The 14,434-nt window shown below is 47.6% G+C and overlaps 1 protein-coding gene across 2 annotated transcripts in view; it reads left to right on the top strand.

Moving 5' to 3' along the window:
• The window catches only part of ARMC9 (armadillo repeat containing 9), a 127,669-nt gene that overhangs the window by 18,019 nt on the left and 95,216 nt on the right, over positions 1-14,434 (top strand). For both annotated transcript variants that reach the window (XM_048502029.1, XM_048502028.1), the window contains exon 8: positions 10,144-10,301. In XM_048502029.1, coding sequence (XP_048357986.1) covers positions 10,144-10,301 — 158 coding nt within the window. The remainder of the gene's footprint in view (positions 1-10,143; positions 10,302-14,434) is intronic.

Here is a 14,434-nt window from a genome sequence, read left to right as displayed (position 1 = left end):
CTGGGCCGCTGGGCTCAGCAAGCCTGAGCTGGACTCGATTAGCATTAAACCTAAGACCAGAGGTGGGATCCAGCAGGTTCTCACCAGTTCCCGAGAGTGGGTTACTAATTATTTGTGTGTGCCGAGAGGGGGTTACTAATTGGGTCCGCTTTTCCACCTCCACGCCCTCGCCCCCCCGAGAGGCATCCTGCCTTTGAACGTGAAGGTTCCATATAGCAATTGCGACTAATAATGTCACTCCCTGAACTGGGTTAATCCCTTTCAGGTCCTGCAATTCATGGATTCTCAGCCTTTCGTACCTTTTATCTCACCAGTCTCTATCAAAGAACCTGTGTGTTTCACCATTGCTGTGTTCAGATTTGTGAGTTGGGGCATTTTCTAGAATGTGATGATGATGATTTAGAAATGACCTGGTGCAAAAAAATGTGGTGGGGTGGCTGCCCATGGGAGGGGGGGGGGCATCCAACTCAGGTTTTGCCCAGGGCTCAGGTTTGCCTAGGTACGCCTCTGCCCCCTTTGGTGAGGGGGGGCTGGTGAGGGAACCTGTTACTAAAATTTTTGGATCCCACCACTGCCTAAGACCTAATTTTGGGGAAGCAGTGTAGGTATCCCTGTTAAGTGCTGTTAAACCCCACTGATTTTCATGCGAAGAACTAAAGCGCGATCCTTTACCTAGGAGTAAGCTCGGTTGCTGGCAATGGGGCTAGCTTCTGATTAAACCCTCCTTGGGTCGTGATTCCCCCTTTGGAAGAGTTGCATGGTTGCTTCAAAGCAAAGCCACCAAGCTAACTCCCGAGTAACGCATGCCTCGGAGCCAACCGTTTTTTCTAAACTAAAGCCTCAGTATTCAGGCTAAATTGCTGTGTTGGCACTTTGCGATAAATAAATGGGTTTTGGGTTGCAATTTGGGCACTCGGTCTCGAAAAGGTTCGCCATCACTGGTCTAATTCATGTCAGGCTGGTTTGCGTCATCCACCAAGCTCAGCAGCCTCCCAAGTACATCACCAAGTCCACACTGAATAGCTCTGCTCCACCTCCGTATGAATAGCTACATGGAGCTCTTCTTTAGGTGGAGCTCTTGGCTCATCAGTGGTGTGCTGGCTTTGTTTACCTGTGTGCATAAAGATAAAAGCAGCCACACCTTGGGTTTTCCTAACAGGATGTGTTGAGGATTGCCTGGTGTCACATCCTGGAATCATACCCCTGGGCAAAGTTCAGGCCAGGAACCTAGAAAGGCTGAGAGGCGTCTGTTAAAATATATTAAATACACATTTTATTGCACTGTGGTTGACTCTCATCAATAGAAAACTATACATAAAAATCTCAATAGAAGATATACAGCAGTATCTAGCAGTGTCTAGCAGTATCGAGTATCTAGCAGTATCTAGCAGTATCTAGCAGTATCAAGCCCTTCGGGGATGAGACGGCCTATACATTTAATTAATTAATTAATTAATTAATTAATTAATTAATTAATACACACGTAATAACCGCAAATAACCACAAGACCTCAGTTGCTGGAGTCATATACAGAATATCCTACACCAGAGGTGGGATCCAGCAGGTTCTCACAGGTTCCCGAGAGTAGGTTACTAATTATTTGTGTGTGCCGAGAGGGGGTTACTAATTGGCGATTTTGCCACGTGATTTTTGCCTTAGTTACGCCCCTCCTCTCAGCAGTAGCGCGCAGAACTTGAAGCAGTCTAGCAGGAGGTTCACCGGCGTGCGTGGCAGCCTGCGCCTGCGTGCATTCGTTTCCCGCCCAAGGACCGGCGCAGCGGCTGCGTCCTTGCCACATCCCCGCCCAGGAATGCCCCACCCAGGAATGCCCGGCCACGCCTCCATCTTGCCCCGCCACGCCCCATTGGCGCTACGCCACAGTTTGAGTCCCACCACCATGGGAACCTGTTACTAACATTTTTGGATCCCACCACTGTCCTAAACTATACCCCCAAAAGACCTGACACATTTCGATCCCATTGGATCTTCTTCAGAGGTCAATCAACAATCCACACACACAAAACTGGAATCTATACATAAAATCTTATTTACCGCCCAACATGTTAGATGTAGGTCAGCCATTTAATGGCATTCCCACAAATGTTAAAGGTTTATATTGTGAATAATACAGAGTCCGCATTTACCAAGTTGGTTTTCAAAAAGACACCGCTTTGCAGAACTGAAATGAAATTGGCTATGAGTGGCCAAGCATATGTCAAAGAGGTAGCCCGAAACTAGGATGCACAAAGACTTAGCATGTGGGAATTGCCTTGCCACCTGGGATCTGTTTCTGAGAATTTACGTGGGTCACCAAGTTGGTCTGCACTAGAAGAGCGAGATTCCAGTCCAGTAATATCTTCGAGACCAACAAGATTTCCAGCGTATAAGCTTTCAAGAGCCAGAGCAGCAGTGGCGTAGGAACCGGGTTTGATTCCCAGCTCTGCCGCCTGAGCTGTGGAGGCTTATCTGGGGAATTCAGATTAGCCTGTGCACTCCCACACATGCCAGCTGGGTGACCTTGGGCTAGTCACAGCTTCTTGGAGCTCTCTCAGCCCCACCCACCTCACAGGGTGTCTGTTGTGAGGGGGGAAGGGCAAGGAGATTGTAAGCCCCTTTGAGTCTCTTGCAGGAGAGAAAGGGGGGATATAAATCTAAACTCTTCTTCTTCTTCTTCTTCCTTGACAGATAGTTTCTGAGCCTGTATGGTCAGATGAATTTTCTAGCCTATAGGTCAGTGATGGCAAACCTTTTTGAGACCGAGTGCCCAAATTGCAACCCAAACCCCATTTATTTATCACAAAGTGCCAACCCGGCAATTTAACCTGAATGCTGAGGTTTTAGTTTAGAAAAAAACAGTTGACTCCCTCTTCCTCTCTCCCACCCGCTCGAGCAGGAACCAGCCTGCTCTAGCCTTCAGCAAGTCCCACGTGACCGCTCTGTACCTCTCTAGCATCTCAGCCTCCTCTGCGCCCCCCCTTTCAGGCAACAGCCGCCCGGAGCACAGGAACCGGGCCCGCCAGCCGAGTCCTCCCTGCTCACTGCGGTGCCTGTGTAACCTCAGCTTGTGGGTTCTGTGGGGCAGAACGTGGAATGAGTTTGCAACAACAAATTTTTAAAAACAGAATGGTTTACTTTCTTAACATATAACATCAAACATCAACATTTAACATCACATTTCAAGGTCCTGTTCAGGTTGCATTTTCAAGTCCTTATATTTACAGTCTACTGATACTGCCAAGTCCAATTCTTCTTTGCAAGTGGGTTGGCTCCTGAAGACTCCAAGGGCTTGTTGAACAGGATTCAACATGATGAAGGTTTCCAGGAGAACTCTCACCCATTACAACCACAAAAAGAAACCCTTAACAAGGTGTTAAGGGCTTATGCAACCAAGATCCGAGTCTGGTCGCCTTGTCTCCTCCAACTACATGAGGTCTGCAGCCCACTCCTGCTTTGGGTCTCCACCCCTTTCTGGGTCAACCCATTCTGAGCATGGGGGTTACACCTGCATGTTGTGCTCAGTGGCCCAGGCCAGCCTAGATGTGTGTGTGGGGTGTGTGTGTGTGTGTGTGTGATTTTCCACCCCCCACATGACGAACTCTGTGTGCGCGTGCCCACAGAGAGGGCTCCGAGTGGCACCCGTGCCATAGGTTCGCCATCACTGCTATAGGTGGCCTTTAGACATGTTGGCTAAAGGCAATATACCCTAAAGGCAATATACCTCTGTTCCCAGCATCTTCCCCTTCTTGTGAACTTACCAGAAGCATCATATTTCCCAGTGTTGGGAACAGTAGAGCAGACCGGGGTGACCTTTTTGGTTCAGCGCAGCCAGATTTTTCTTACATTATTATGTATTGTTTAATGGAAACTGTTCCCAGCCAAGCCTTTAAATGAGTTTAAAAGCGCTTTCAAATTTTGAGAAATGTGTTTATTGTTTTCTCCAAGTGTTGTATGTGTGAATTTTTCCCTGGAAAACGTCTCTCTATCAGATCTGTTATTAGCAGCATATTTTTTTTTCTTAGCAGCAGCTATAAAAAGAGTGTTTAAAAGGCCATCTAAGTCCAGAGATGCCAAATAAGGCTGGTTTGAAAACCAGTCGGTTTTTTCCTGATCTCAGCCGGGGCTTGGAGATTCTGGAAAAATTATGTCGATCATCTGAGTAATTTACCTGGGGGGCAGTTTTGTGGCTTCGGTTGGACGGTTCATTTAGTTGTGAGAACAAAAATCAGAACGCAATAGTTTTTCAATTGGGGGAAAAATTGACTGAAATGTCCTTGGACTTTCTCTCTGCTGTTCTGGTCTGTTGAAGGTGGCGAAAGAAAACCGGCGGGGGCTGGAAAACTGTTCAGGGTTTCCCTGAGAATACCGAGGCTTCTTTTTCCCTCCAGAACTTCCTTTCCAGCGGGCTTACCAGCTATACATTTCTCGTTACCTTAAAAGGTTCTGTTCTTTTCCCCCGTGCTTCCTCTTATATTTGCCAGTCTTCCCACCCAAGTTACAGTCCTGTTTCTCTCTCTCAAAAACCCTCCTCAAAACCCATCAAGTCTGCAAAATCTTTGCTAAGGCAAACAAAACCTCAGCATGACTCTTTCCGCACGGGCAAGAATCGTGGGATACATGAGCCTGGTGCTGCCCTGGGCCCTTCGCACGGCTCCGTGTCGGCAGCCCAGAGCCAACATGGCTGGCTGATGCGCCTTCGCGCGGAGGCACGTCTGTTGGCATTGCACCTTCCTTTCCCGGCTGCGTAGCAACACAGCCGGCAACAGACGACCCCCGCAGCTATATATATATATATTTATTTATTTATTTATTTATTTATTATCATATTTATATACTGCCCTATCCCCTAAGGGCTCTGGGCGGTGAACAACAGGATAATGTTACACAACAACAATAGCAATAATAAATAATATATCATTAAATAACATCATCAAACATAAAACATAAAATTACAGCGTTCTACAAAACTACTTGGCGTCCAGCATTAAAACTATCAATAAAGCTCTACCAGAGAGGGGGACGGTAAATCTAGATGTCACAAGTTCCCAGAATGTTAAAAGGGAGAGACAAAAAGGGCGCACACCATCAGCGGCTGGCTTCCCCAAAGGCCCGGCGGAACAACTCGGTCTTACAGGCCCTGCGGAACTCTCCAAGACCCCGCAGGGCCCGGACAGCTGGAGGAAGAGTGTTCCACCAGGCAGGGGCCAGGGCCGTAAAAGCCCTGGCCCGGGTGGAGGCCAGCCGTGTCATTGAGGGGGCGGGAGCCACCAGTAAATTGGCCTCTGCCGAATGCAGAGGCTGTGTAGGGACATATGGGGTAAGGCGGTCCCGGAGGTATGAGGGTCCCAGGCCGCGCAAAGCCTTAAAGGTTAGTACCCATACAGACGTCTCTGGACATGCGAGCTCTCCTGTGGGGCCAAGCAGGAGATGGGCGGGGAGGACGAAACAAATCAGGCGTGGCCGAGTAAGGCGTCTCCCTTGTGGGGTTGTTTGATTGGTGCCGGTCTCCAACCCGGCCTTTCTGAAAAGAATCGCTGATAGCGCAATTCTCGTTTACGCCAGGTTGAGGCAGAAAAACTGGGGCAGACCCAATCCAGGGACGGGAACTGGCAAAGCTTCCGCCCACAACGGGTTATACCCCGTTGTTATACCCCGTTAGATGGCATTTGCGGAAAGGGCCTATGTGTGACTGCCTTTGCTGATGCTACTCTTGTGGGAACTGCGTTCCTCCTGTCATTCCCTCTGTCTCTCCTAGGCTCATTCCGCACATGCAGAATAATGCACTTTCAAACTGCTTTCAGTGCTCTTTGAAGCTTTGCGGAATAGCAAAATCTACTTGCAAACAGTTGTGAAAGTGGTTTGAAAACGCATTATTTTGCGTGTGCGGAAGGGGCCCAAGAGTGCCTAAAGTTGGCATTGAACATCCTCGATATCAGGAACGGGCCTTCCTTGTTGAGGTTTTTTCCCGTGTTTAAGCACTCAGTAAGCCTACTTTTGAGAGCCAGCGTGGTGTAGCGATTGAGAGTGATGGACTCTAATCTGGAGAATCTGGTTTGATTCCCCGCTCCTCCACATGAGGCTTACTGGGTGATCTTGGGTCCTTGAGTAGAAACCTCCGTGAAATGAAGTTGCAGAAAGAAAGCAATGGAGTCTGTCCAAATATCCTTAAGTAAAGAGAGCAGCAGTGGCGTAGGAGGTTAAGAGCTCGTGTATCTAATCTGGAGGAACCGGGTTTGATTCTCCCCTCTGCCGCCTGAGCTGTGGAGGCTTATCTGTACATTCCCACACAGGCCAGCTGGGTGACCTTGGGGTAGTCACAGCTTCTCGGAGCTCTCTCATCCCCACCTACCTCACAGGGTATTTGTTGTGAGGGGGAAGGGCAAGGAGATTGTCAGCCCCTTTGAGTCTCCTACAGGAGAGAAAGGGGGGATATAAATCCAAACTCCTCCTCCTCCTCCTCCTCCTCCTCCTCCTCTTCTTCTTCTTCTTCTTCTTCTGCTTCTGCTTCTGCTTCTGCTTCTTCTGCTTCTTCTTCTTCTTCTTCTTCTTCTTCTGCTTCTTCTTCTTCTTCTTCTTCTTCTTCTTCTTCTTCTTCTTCTTCTTCTTCTTCTTCTTCTTCTTCTTCTTCTTCTTCTGCTTCTTCTTCTTCTTCTGCTTCTTCAGTTGGCTCCTGTGGATCTTTTGCCTCCAAGTTCCCCAGGGAAGTCTCCTTGGTCCGTTCTGCCTTAACCGTTGCAAACATTGCTTTGGGACAGAATGTTCTAGGAAGACCATTAAATTGTCAAGTTGTGTTTTAGAAGCAGGCATTTCGCCGCCTCCCCCTTCATGTTTTTGTTTCAGCCTCAGTGTGGTGATGTAGTCGGAAGGGGACAGAATAAACTCTCCCTTCCCCTGGTCTGGTTTGTTGGGTGATGACAGTCATGGGGTAGAAAATGTTGACAGAGAGAAATTTCTCTCTCTTTCTCACAATACTAGAACCAGGGGGCATCCATTGAAAATGCTGGGGGGAAGAATTAGGACTAATAAAAGGAAACACTTCTTCACGCAACGGGTGATTGGTGTTTGGAATATTCTGACACAGGAGGTGGTGATGGCCACTCACCTGGATAGCTTTAAAAGGGGCTTGGACAGATTTATGGAGGAGAAGTCGATCTCTGGCTACCAATCTTGGTCCTCCTTGATCTCAGATTGCAAATGCCTTAGCAGACCAGGTGCTCGGGAGCAGCAGCAGCAGCAGAAGGCCCTTGCTTTCACCTCCTGCACGTGAGCTCCCAAAGGCACCTGGTGGGCCACTGCGAGTAGCAGAGAGCTCGACTAGATGGACTCTGGTCTGATTCAGCAGGCTAGTTCTTATGTTCTCTCTTGGCATTAATTCTGGGCGCTACAAAATTGAGCAAGTGCCTCTCTTGTGCCCGTTTATCACCTGGTTGAATCACTAGCTGAAGCGGCCGCCAGCAGCGTGGGCTTTTAGTTCAGAATTTATGGAGTTTCCAACTGCTGTGTAAGGAATTGAAACTCTGCCCTTGCTTAAGGGGTGCCAGGATGGCACAGGGGCCAAAGACGGCAAGACACAAAAGGGATGCTTCTCCAAGGGTTTTGGGATCCATCTTGTGTATCAAGCTGTCAGAACATGTGTTTAGATGAGCAAAATCTTTGTCAGTAGATAGCAATAAATGGAACTGCGCTGGTGACTGTGTGACTGTCAGTTCTTGTCTACTTTGAGTCCTGCAAGGCGGTCTACTCCGAGTAAATCCGCTGCTTCAACACAAGCCTCACCAGGAAGGCGGTTCTGCTGTACTTCTCCCTGAAGTGGGCCTGACTGGGAATGGGGCTAGCTAATCCCCACTGGGTCACTCTAAGGCAGACCTGGGCATTATACGGCCCGCGGGCCACATCCGGCCCACCGGATGACCCTGACTGGCCCCCCGTGCCGTGCTGGGGAGCGAGGCGTCTTTGCAAACCCCGCAGAAGCTGGTTGCCTTGGCTGCCGGCTTCTGCGGGGCTTTCAAAAGCGCCTCGCCCCCCTGCCTTTTGGCCCGGCCCTCCACAATATTTTCTGTTTCTTATGCGGCCCCATGGAAAAAATAATTGCCCACCCCTGCTCTAAGGTGATCTCACAATACTAGAACCAGGGGGCATCCATTGAAAATGCTGGGGGGAAGAATTAGGACTAATAAAAGGAAACACTTCTTCACGCAACGTGTGATTGGTGTTTGGAATATGCGGCCACAGGAGGTGGTGATGGCCACTCACCTGGATAGCTTTAAAAGGGGCTTGGACCGATTTATGGAGGAGAAGTCGATCTCTGGCTACCAATCTTGATCCTCCTTGATCTGAGGTTGCAAATGCTTTAACAGACCAGGTGCTCGGGAGCAACAGCCGCAGAAGGCCATTGCTTTCACCTCCTGCATGTGAGCTCCCAAAGGCATCTGGTGGGCCACTGCGAGTAGCAGAGAGCTGGACTAGATGGACTCCGGCTTGTTCTTATGTTCTTATTTAATCAATGCTATGAGAAGACCGTTACTTACCCCATCTATATTATAAGAACATAAGAACAAGCCAGCTGGATCAGACCAGAGTCCATCTGGTCCAGTTCTCTGCTACTCGCAGTGGCCCACCAGGTGCCTTTGGGAGCTCACATGCAGGATGTGAAAGCAATGGCCTTCTGCGGCTGCTGCTGCTCCCCAGCACCTGGACTGTTAAGGCATTTGCAATCTCAGATCAAAGAGGATCAAAGAGGATATCCATCCCAGCAATCCATCAGTATGCAGCAGAGTAGCCCAGGCAATCTCCTGGGTCTTGAGAACTTATTCAGCTTCTCCACTCTTTTTGTTGGGCCCAAAATGCACAAACGTTTGTAGGAATGGAAGTGGTTTGAAACCGTCAGGACCTGCCAGTCCGGGCCATTTTGCAGCAGCCAGAGTTTTCAGAGCGGACTGTAGTCCCTGATGGTTTCAAATCATTGCAGTTCATACACCATTACACATTTTGGAAGCACCGACATAAGGAATTTATGTTCCATTAGCCTTGAAGTGTGTGTGAGACCGGTACACATTCAGGTTCGCTTAGTGGATTTCCATTGTTTTACCCAGGATCTTTGCTTTGTATTACACAGGACTTTTATCGGTGTTATCAGCGTCTGTATTTCAGATACCTTGTGGTACTGTTGTATTGTTTATGGATTTGGACACGTTATACTTCTAACAAGACTTCATCTGAAAGTAGACAGCAATTGCCGTGATCGGTGGTGGGATCCAAAAATTTTAGTAACAGGTTCCCGTGCTGGTGGGATTCAAACTGTGGCGTAGCGCCAATAGCAAGAAACTGGGGCATTCCGGGCGTATGGCATTCCGGTGCGTGGGCATTAATAATTTCTCTGTTACTGTAAAAAACTCTTACTGTAAAAAAAGTTCCTAATTTCCAGATGGTATCTTTCTGTCCGTAATTTAAACTCCCATATTATAGCAAGTCCTATCGTCTGCTGCCAACAGAAACAACGACTTCTCCTCTAATTGACTGCCAGTCAAATACTTAACACTTTCAAATACTTAATTTTGTTTCTAGAAATCAAAAGAAGGGTACTTTCCTTAAACAAGGAACCTTACCATATTTCTAAAACTTGTTTTTAAAACAGCCCAACAGGGAGAATTATCCCGTTTTCTACCTTCACTAACCAGCCACAAAGGAAACAACAGGACTTTATGATTTTTGGACCTAATGGAATTTCTAACGGAAAAGCAGACCCAATTAGTCACCCCCTCTCGGCACACACAAATAATTAGTAACCCACTCTTGGGAACTGGTGAGAACCTGCTGGATCCCACCTCTGGCTGTGATCCTTTCTCAGTGTATTGTACAGTGTGCACTGATCCCTACTTAATTCACACGGTGAACATCTTCTTGCAAGCTTCTAAGCTCACAAGAAGACGTTCCACGGCTAGCCTGCACCTCAGCATTCCCCAATGTGGGGCTGCACAGAGTACCACTGGGTGAACAACAGTGAAAGAGGAGTGCAGCCCTGTTTTTATCAGGAGCCCGGGGCCCCTATTCAGGTCAGGACTCGGAAGGAGGGGCCGGGTGTGGCCTGTTTCTTCCTGCCATCTGTAAGGAGAAAGGGCAAGTCACCTCTCTTCTCCCCTTCCGCAGAAATGTTCCAGCAGCTTCATCAGCAGCTGGTGGAGTCCGAGCGCAAGACTATGACCTACCTGAAGCGGTTTAACAAGATCCAGGCAGACTACCACAATCTCATCGGGGTCACGGCTGAGCTGGTGGATTCGCTGGAGGCCACGGTCAACGGCAAAATGGTAAGGGAGAATCTGTGAGCCTCATGTGTGTATTACACGCTGCAAGGAGCAGCAGTGGCGTGGGAGGTTAAGAGCTCGTGTATCTAATCTGGAGGAACCGGGTTTGATTCCCAGCTCTGCCGCCTGAGCTGTGGAGGCTTATCTGGGGAATTCAGATTAGCCTGTGCACTCCCACACACGCCAGCTGGGTGACCTTGGGCTAGTCACAGCTTCTCGGAGCTCTCTCAGCCCCCCCACCTCACAGGGTCATTACAGAGCAGACTGTACCCTTGGAGATCCCGATTAGGGATACAGTGCCCAGGGATACAGTAGCACCTGCCAACACCTTTCCTGGCACCTGTGAATGTTTTTAGAAAGTGGGTGGGGCCAGGGGGTGTTTGCCCAACAGAGCTTTCAATTGGCCACTGGAGGTGTGATTGGCAGCAGCTGCCACCACAACACAAGAGTATTCACAGGGTAAGTGAACAAAAGCTGTACCTATGCAAGAATTTTGTAAAAAATAATATGTTTAATTTTAAAATGTGTCCTACTAAAAAAACAGCAACTTCAGCCCGAAACATTAAAGATTTACTATTGGAATTATGCATGGAATCATTCCCAGACAGTTCACAGTTGGCTCTGCCTCCTGTGGCTGCCATTGTATACTTCTGCCCACCATCATGTATCAGAATTTCAAAGATACCCACAGGTACAAAAAGGTTGGGCCCCCTGCTGTTGCTTAAGTATGGACTCAAGTTCATTAAGGTGGCACAGTGTTTCTGTTCATTTAAATTTTTTAAAAAATTCTGTGTGAGAGCTAGGAATAGCCAGGTCGCCATGCTGTCGCGACTCTACGGTGTTGCGTTGACGAGGCTGTGACTGTGTAGGGATGGGTGGAAGGGGGATTGTGGAAGATGGGGTGTGAGGACTGCGGAAATGTGCATCAGGGAATGTTCGCATTTTCGTTGTGCGTGCACAGTGACATTAAAGTTTATCTTATCTTATCGTCTATCTCAGTGGTGCCAAACCTTTGGCACTCCAGATGTTATGGACTACAATTTCCATCAGCCCCTGCCAGCATGGCCAATTGGCCATGCTGACAGGGGCTGATGGGAATTGTAGTCCATAACATCTGGAGTGCCAAAGGTTCTCCACCATGGGTCTATCTTATCTTAAGCCATTTCAGAATTGCAAGGAGTGTGTTTGAGAACATGATAGAACAATATAAGAAATGTCCAATCCAATCCAATGGTTTTATTGGCACCTAGACCAGTGGTGGCGAACCTATGGCATGGGTGCCAGAGGTGGCACTCAGAGCCCTCTCTGTGGGCACGTGCGCACAGAGTTCATCATGGGGGGGGAGCAGAAAATTGCCTCCCCCACATATCTAGGCTGGCCTTGCTTCTGAGTAAATCCTCCTAGGGTCGTGATTCACCCGTTCAAAGCGTTGCGCAGTTGCTTCACCAAGCTTACTCCCAAGTAACGCACGCCTTGGAGCAAACGTTTTTTTCTAAACTCAAACTTCAGTATTCATGTTAAATTGCCATGTTGGCACTTTGCAATAAATAAGTGGGTTTTGGGTTGCAATTTGGGCACTCGGTCCGAAAAGGTTCGCCAGCACTGACCTAGACTCTAAAGAATTAGTATATAATATACAAAAAAATTAAAATATATGGAGATTTCCAACAGATAAAAGAAGTCGTACAGTACAATGTTGCAAGAAGTTAAAAAGTTAATACAATTGTAAAAAGGATCAAAGTAAAAATTAGTGCCCTTTCTTTGGAAGATGGAGCTTAATGGCTTCCTGCAGAAATTTAGCTACACTCTTGTGCATTTCTAAGATGAGACTAGGACGATCGTCTTGGAAATATCAGAAAACTCGGCCCTCGTGTCTTAAAATGAGGTTTATATACTTTGCTTGAATTTCATTGTAGAACGGGCAATCAATGAAAGTATGCTTGTACAGTTTTGGGGCAGCTCGCTTGGATCCTACTTCCTGCATAAGCAATATTTTGGCATCTTCTATAGAAGAGAGCAGATGGCATGGCATTGAATCTGGCCAGGGAAAAGGCCCTTTGGTGATTCAGATTTTAAAGAAAGTAAAAATAATCAGCCGTTGGTTTGGCCAAGTTTAATTGGGATCCCCAAGTCCAACGGAGAACAGGTTTTAAAAGCCACAGTATAAAGATTTTGTGCTTCTGATTCCAAGAATCTAAATTTGATTGTTTTAAAGGGATATAACAACTGTAAAACTAAAACTGCAAGGATTGTCATGCCCTTATATAAAGCAGTGGTGCGACCGCACTTGGAGTACTGTGTTCAGTTCTGGTCGCCACATCTCAAAAAGGAGATCGAAGAGATAGAAAAAGTGCAGAGAAGGGCAACGAGGATGATTGAGGGACTGGAGCACCTTCCTTATGAGGAGAGGCTGCAGCGTTTGGGACTCTTTAGTTTGGAGAGGAGACGTCTGAGGGGGGATATGATTGAAGTCTATAAAATTATGCATGAGGTAGAAAATGTCGACAGAGAGAAATTTTTCTCTCTTTCTCACAATACTAGAACCAGGGGGCATTCATTGAAAATGCTGGGGGGGGAAGAATTAGGACTAATAAAAGGAAACACTTCTTCACACAACGTGTGATTAGTGTTTGGAATATGCTGCCACAGGAGGTGGTGATGGCCACTAACCTGGATAGCTTTAAAAAGGGCTTGGACAGATTTATGGAGGAGAAGTCAATCTATGGCTACCAATCTTGATCCTCCTTGACCTGAGATTGCAAATGCCTTAGCAGACCAGGTGCTCAGGAGCAGCAGCAGCAGAAGGCCATTGCTTTCACCTCCTGCATGTGAGCTCCCAAAGGCACCTGGTGGGCCATTGCGAGTAGCAGAGTGCCGGACTAGATGGACTCTGGTCTGATCCAGCAGGCTAGTTCTTATGTTCTTAACTGATTTTTTTTATATTGTAAATAAACCACAAACCTCAATTTCAGCAAAATCTACTTGTATGAAAGGAGGAGGCCAAGATAAATTAGGATTTTGTAAAGCACCTTTCCTTTGAGAAAAGCCCAACAAATCTGGGCCTTTTTGGTTTAGTGGCAGGGAGGGACGTGATAAAGATTTATCAAATTACGCTTGGGATAATGTCTTTCTCTCTCCCACGATGCTGTAACTGGGGGTCATGCGGCGAATGTCACGGGCAGTGAGATTAAGGATGGGCAAAAGGAAATGCTGCTTTGCTGAACAAGTGATTATGCTATGGAATAATTAAATTGGAATGGAAGAAGTAATTAAATTGTGAGATTCATTGCTAGAGGGGATAGCGACAGCCATCAGCATGGATCGTTTTAAGAGGGGATTAATCAGATTTGGGGGGGAGGAGTCCATAAATGGCTGCTGGCCGTGGAGTCTAAAGGGAGACTCCATATTTAAACATCTGGACACCAGTGATAGGAGGCCGTGTCTGTTGAAAGTCTTGGCCTCTGTGTCGTGTCCATTGACCCTCCAGGATAACTGGTTGGCCACTGGTTGGCAAGTCAGTGAGATGTCATGGTTAAGAGTGTCAGGCTAGGACAGTGGTGGCGAACCTTTGGCACTCCAGATGTTATGGACTACAATTCCCATCAGCCCCTGCCAGCATGGCCAATTGGGCTGATGGGAATTGTAGTCCATAACATCTGGTGTGCCAAAGGTTCGCCACCACGGGGCTAGGATTTGGAAGACTTGGGTTCAAATCCCCACTTGTGCGATGGTAGCTTGTTGGGTGACCAGTCGCATATTCTTAGCCTAGCCTAGAAGAAGAAGAATTTTGATTTATACCCCACTTTCCTCAACCATAAGGAGTCTCAAAGCAACTTACAAACTTCTTCCCTTCCACAGTCACCTTGTGAGGTAGGCGGGGCTGAGAGAGTTTGGAGAGAACTGTGACTAGCCCAAGGGCACCTGGGTGGCTTCATATGTAGGAGCGGGGAAACAAATTCAGTCCACCAGATAAGAGTCTGCCACTCAGGGTGAGGAATGGGGAATCAAACCCGGTTCTCCAGATTAGAGTCCACTGCTCTCAACAACTACACCACACTGACTCACAGGGTTGCTATGAGGATAAAATGGAGGAGAGAGGAATAATGTAAGCTGCTTTGGGAAGAAAGGTGGGGTGG

This window comes from Sphaerodactylus townsendi, linkage group LG06 (assembly GCF_021028975.2).
Source record: "Sphaerodactylus townsendi isolate TG3544 linkage group LG06, MPM_Stown_v2.3, whole genome shotgun sequence".
Classification (NCBI taxonomy): Eukaryota; Metazoa; Chordata; class Lepidosauria; order Squamata; family Sphaerodactylidae; genus Sphaerodactylus; species Sphaerodactylus townsendi.
This window is presented reverse-complemented; position numbering and strand designations above follow the sequence as displayed.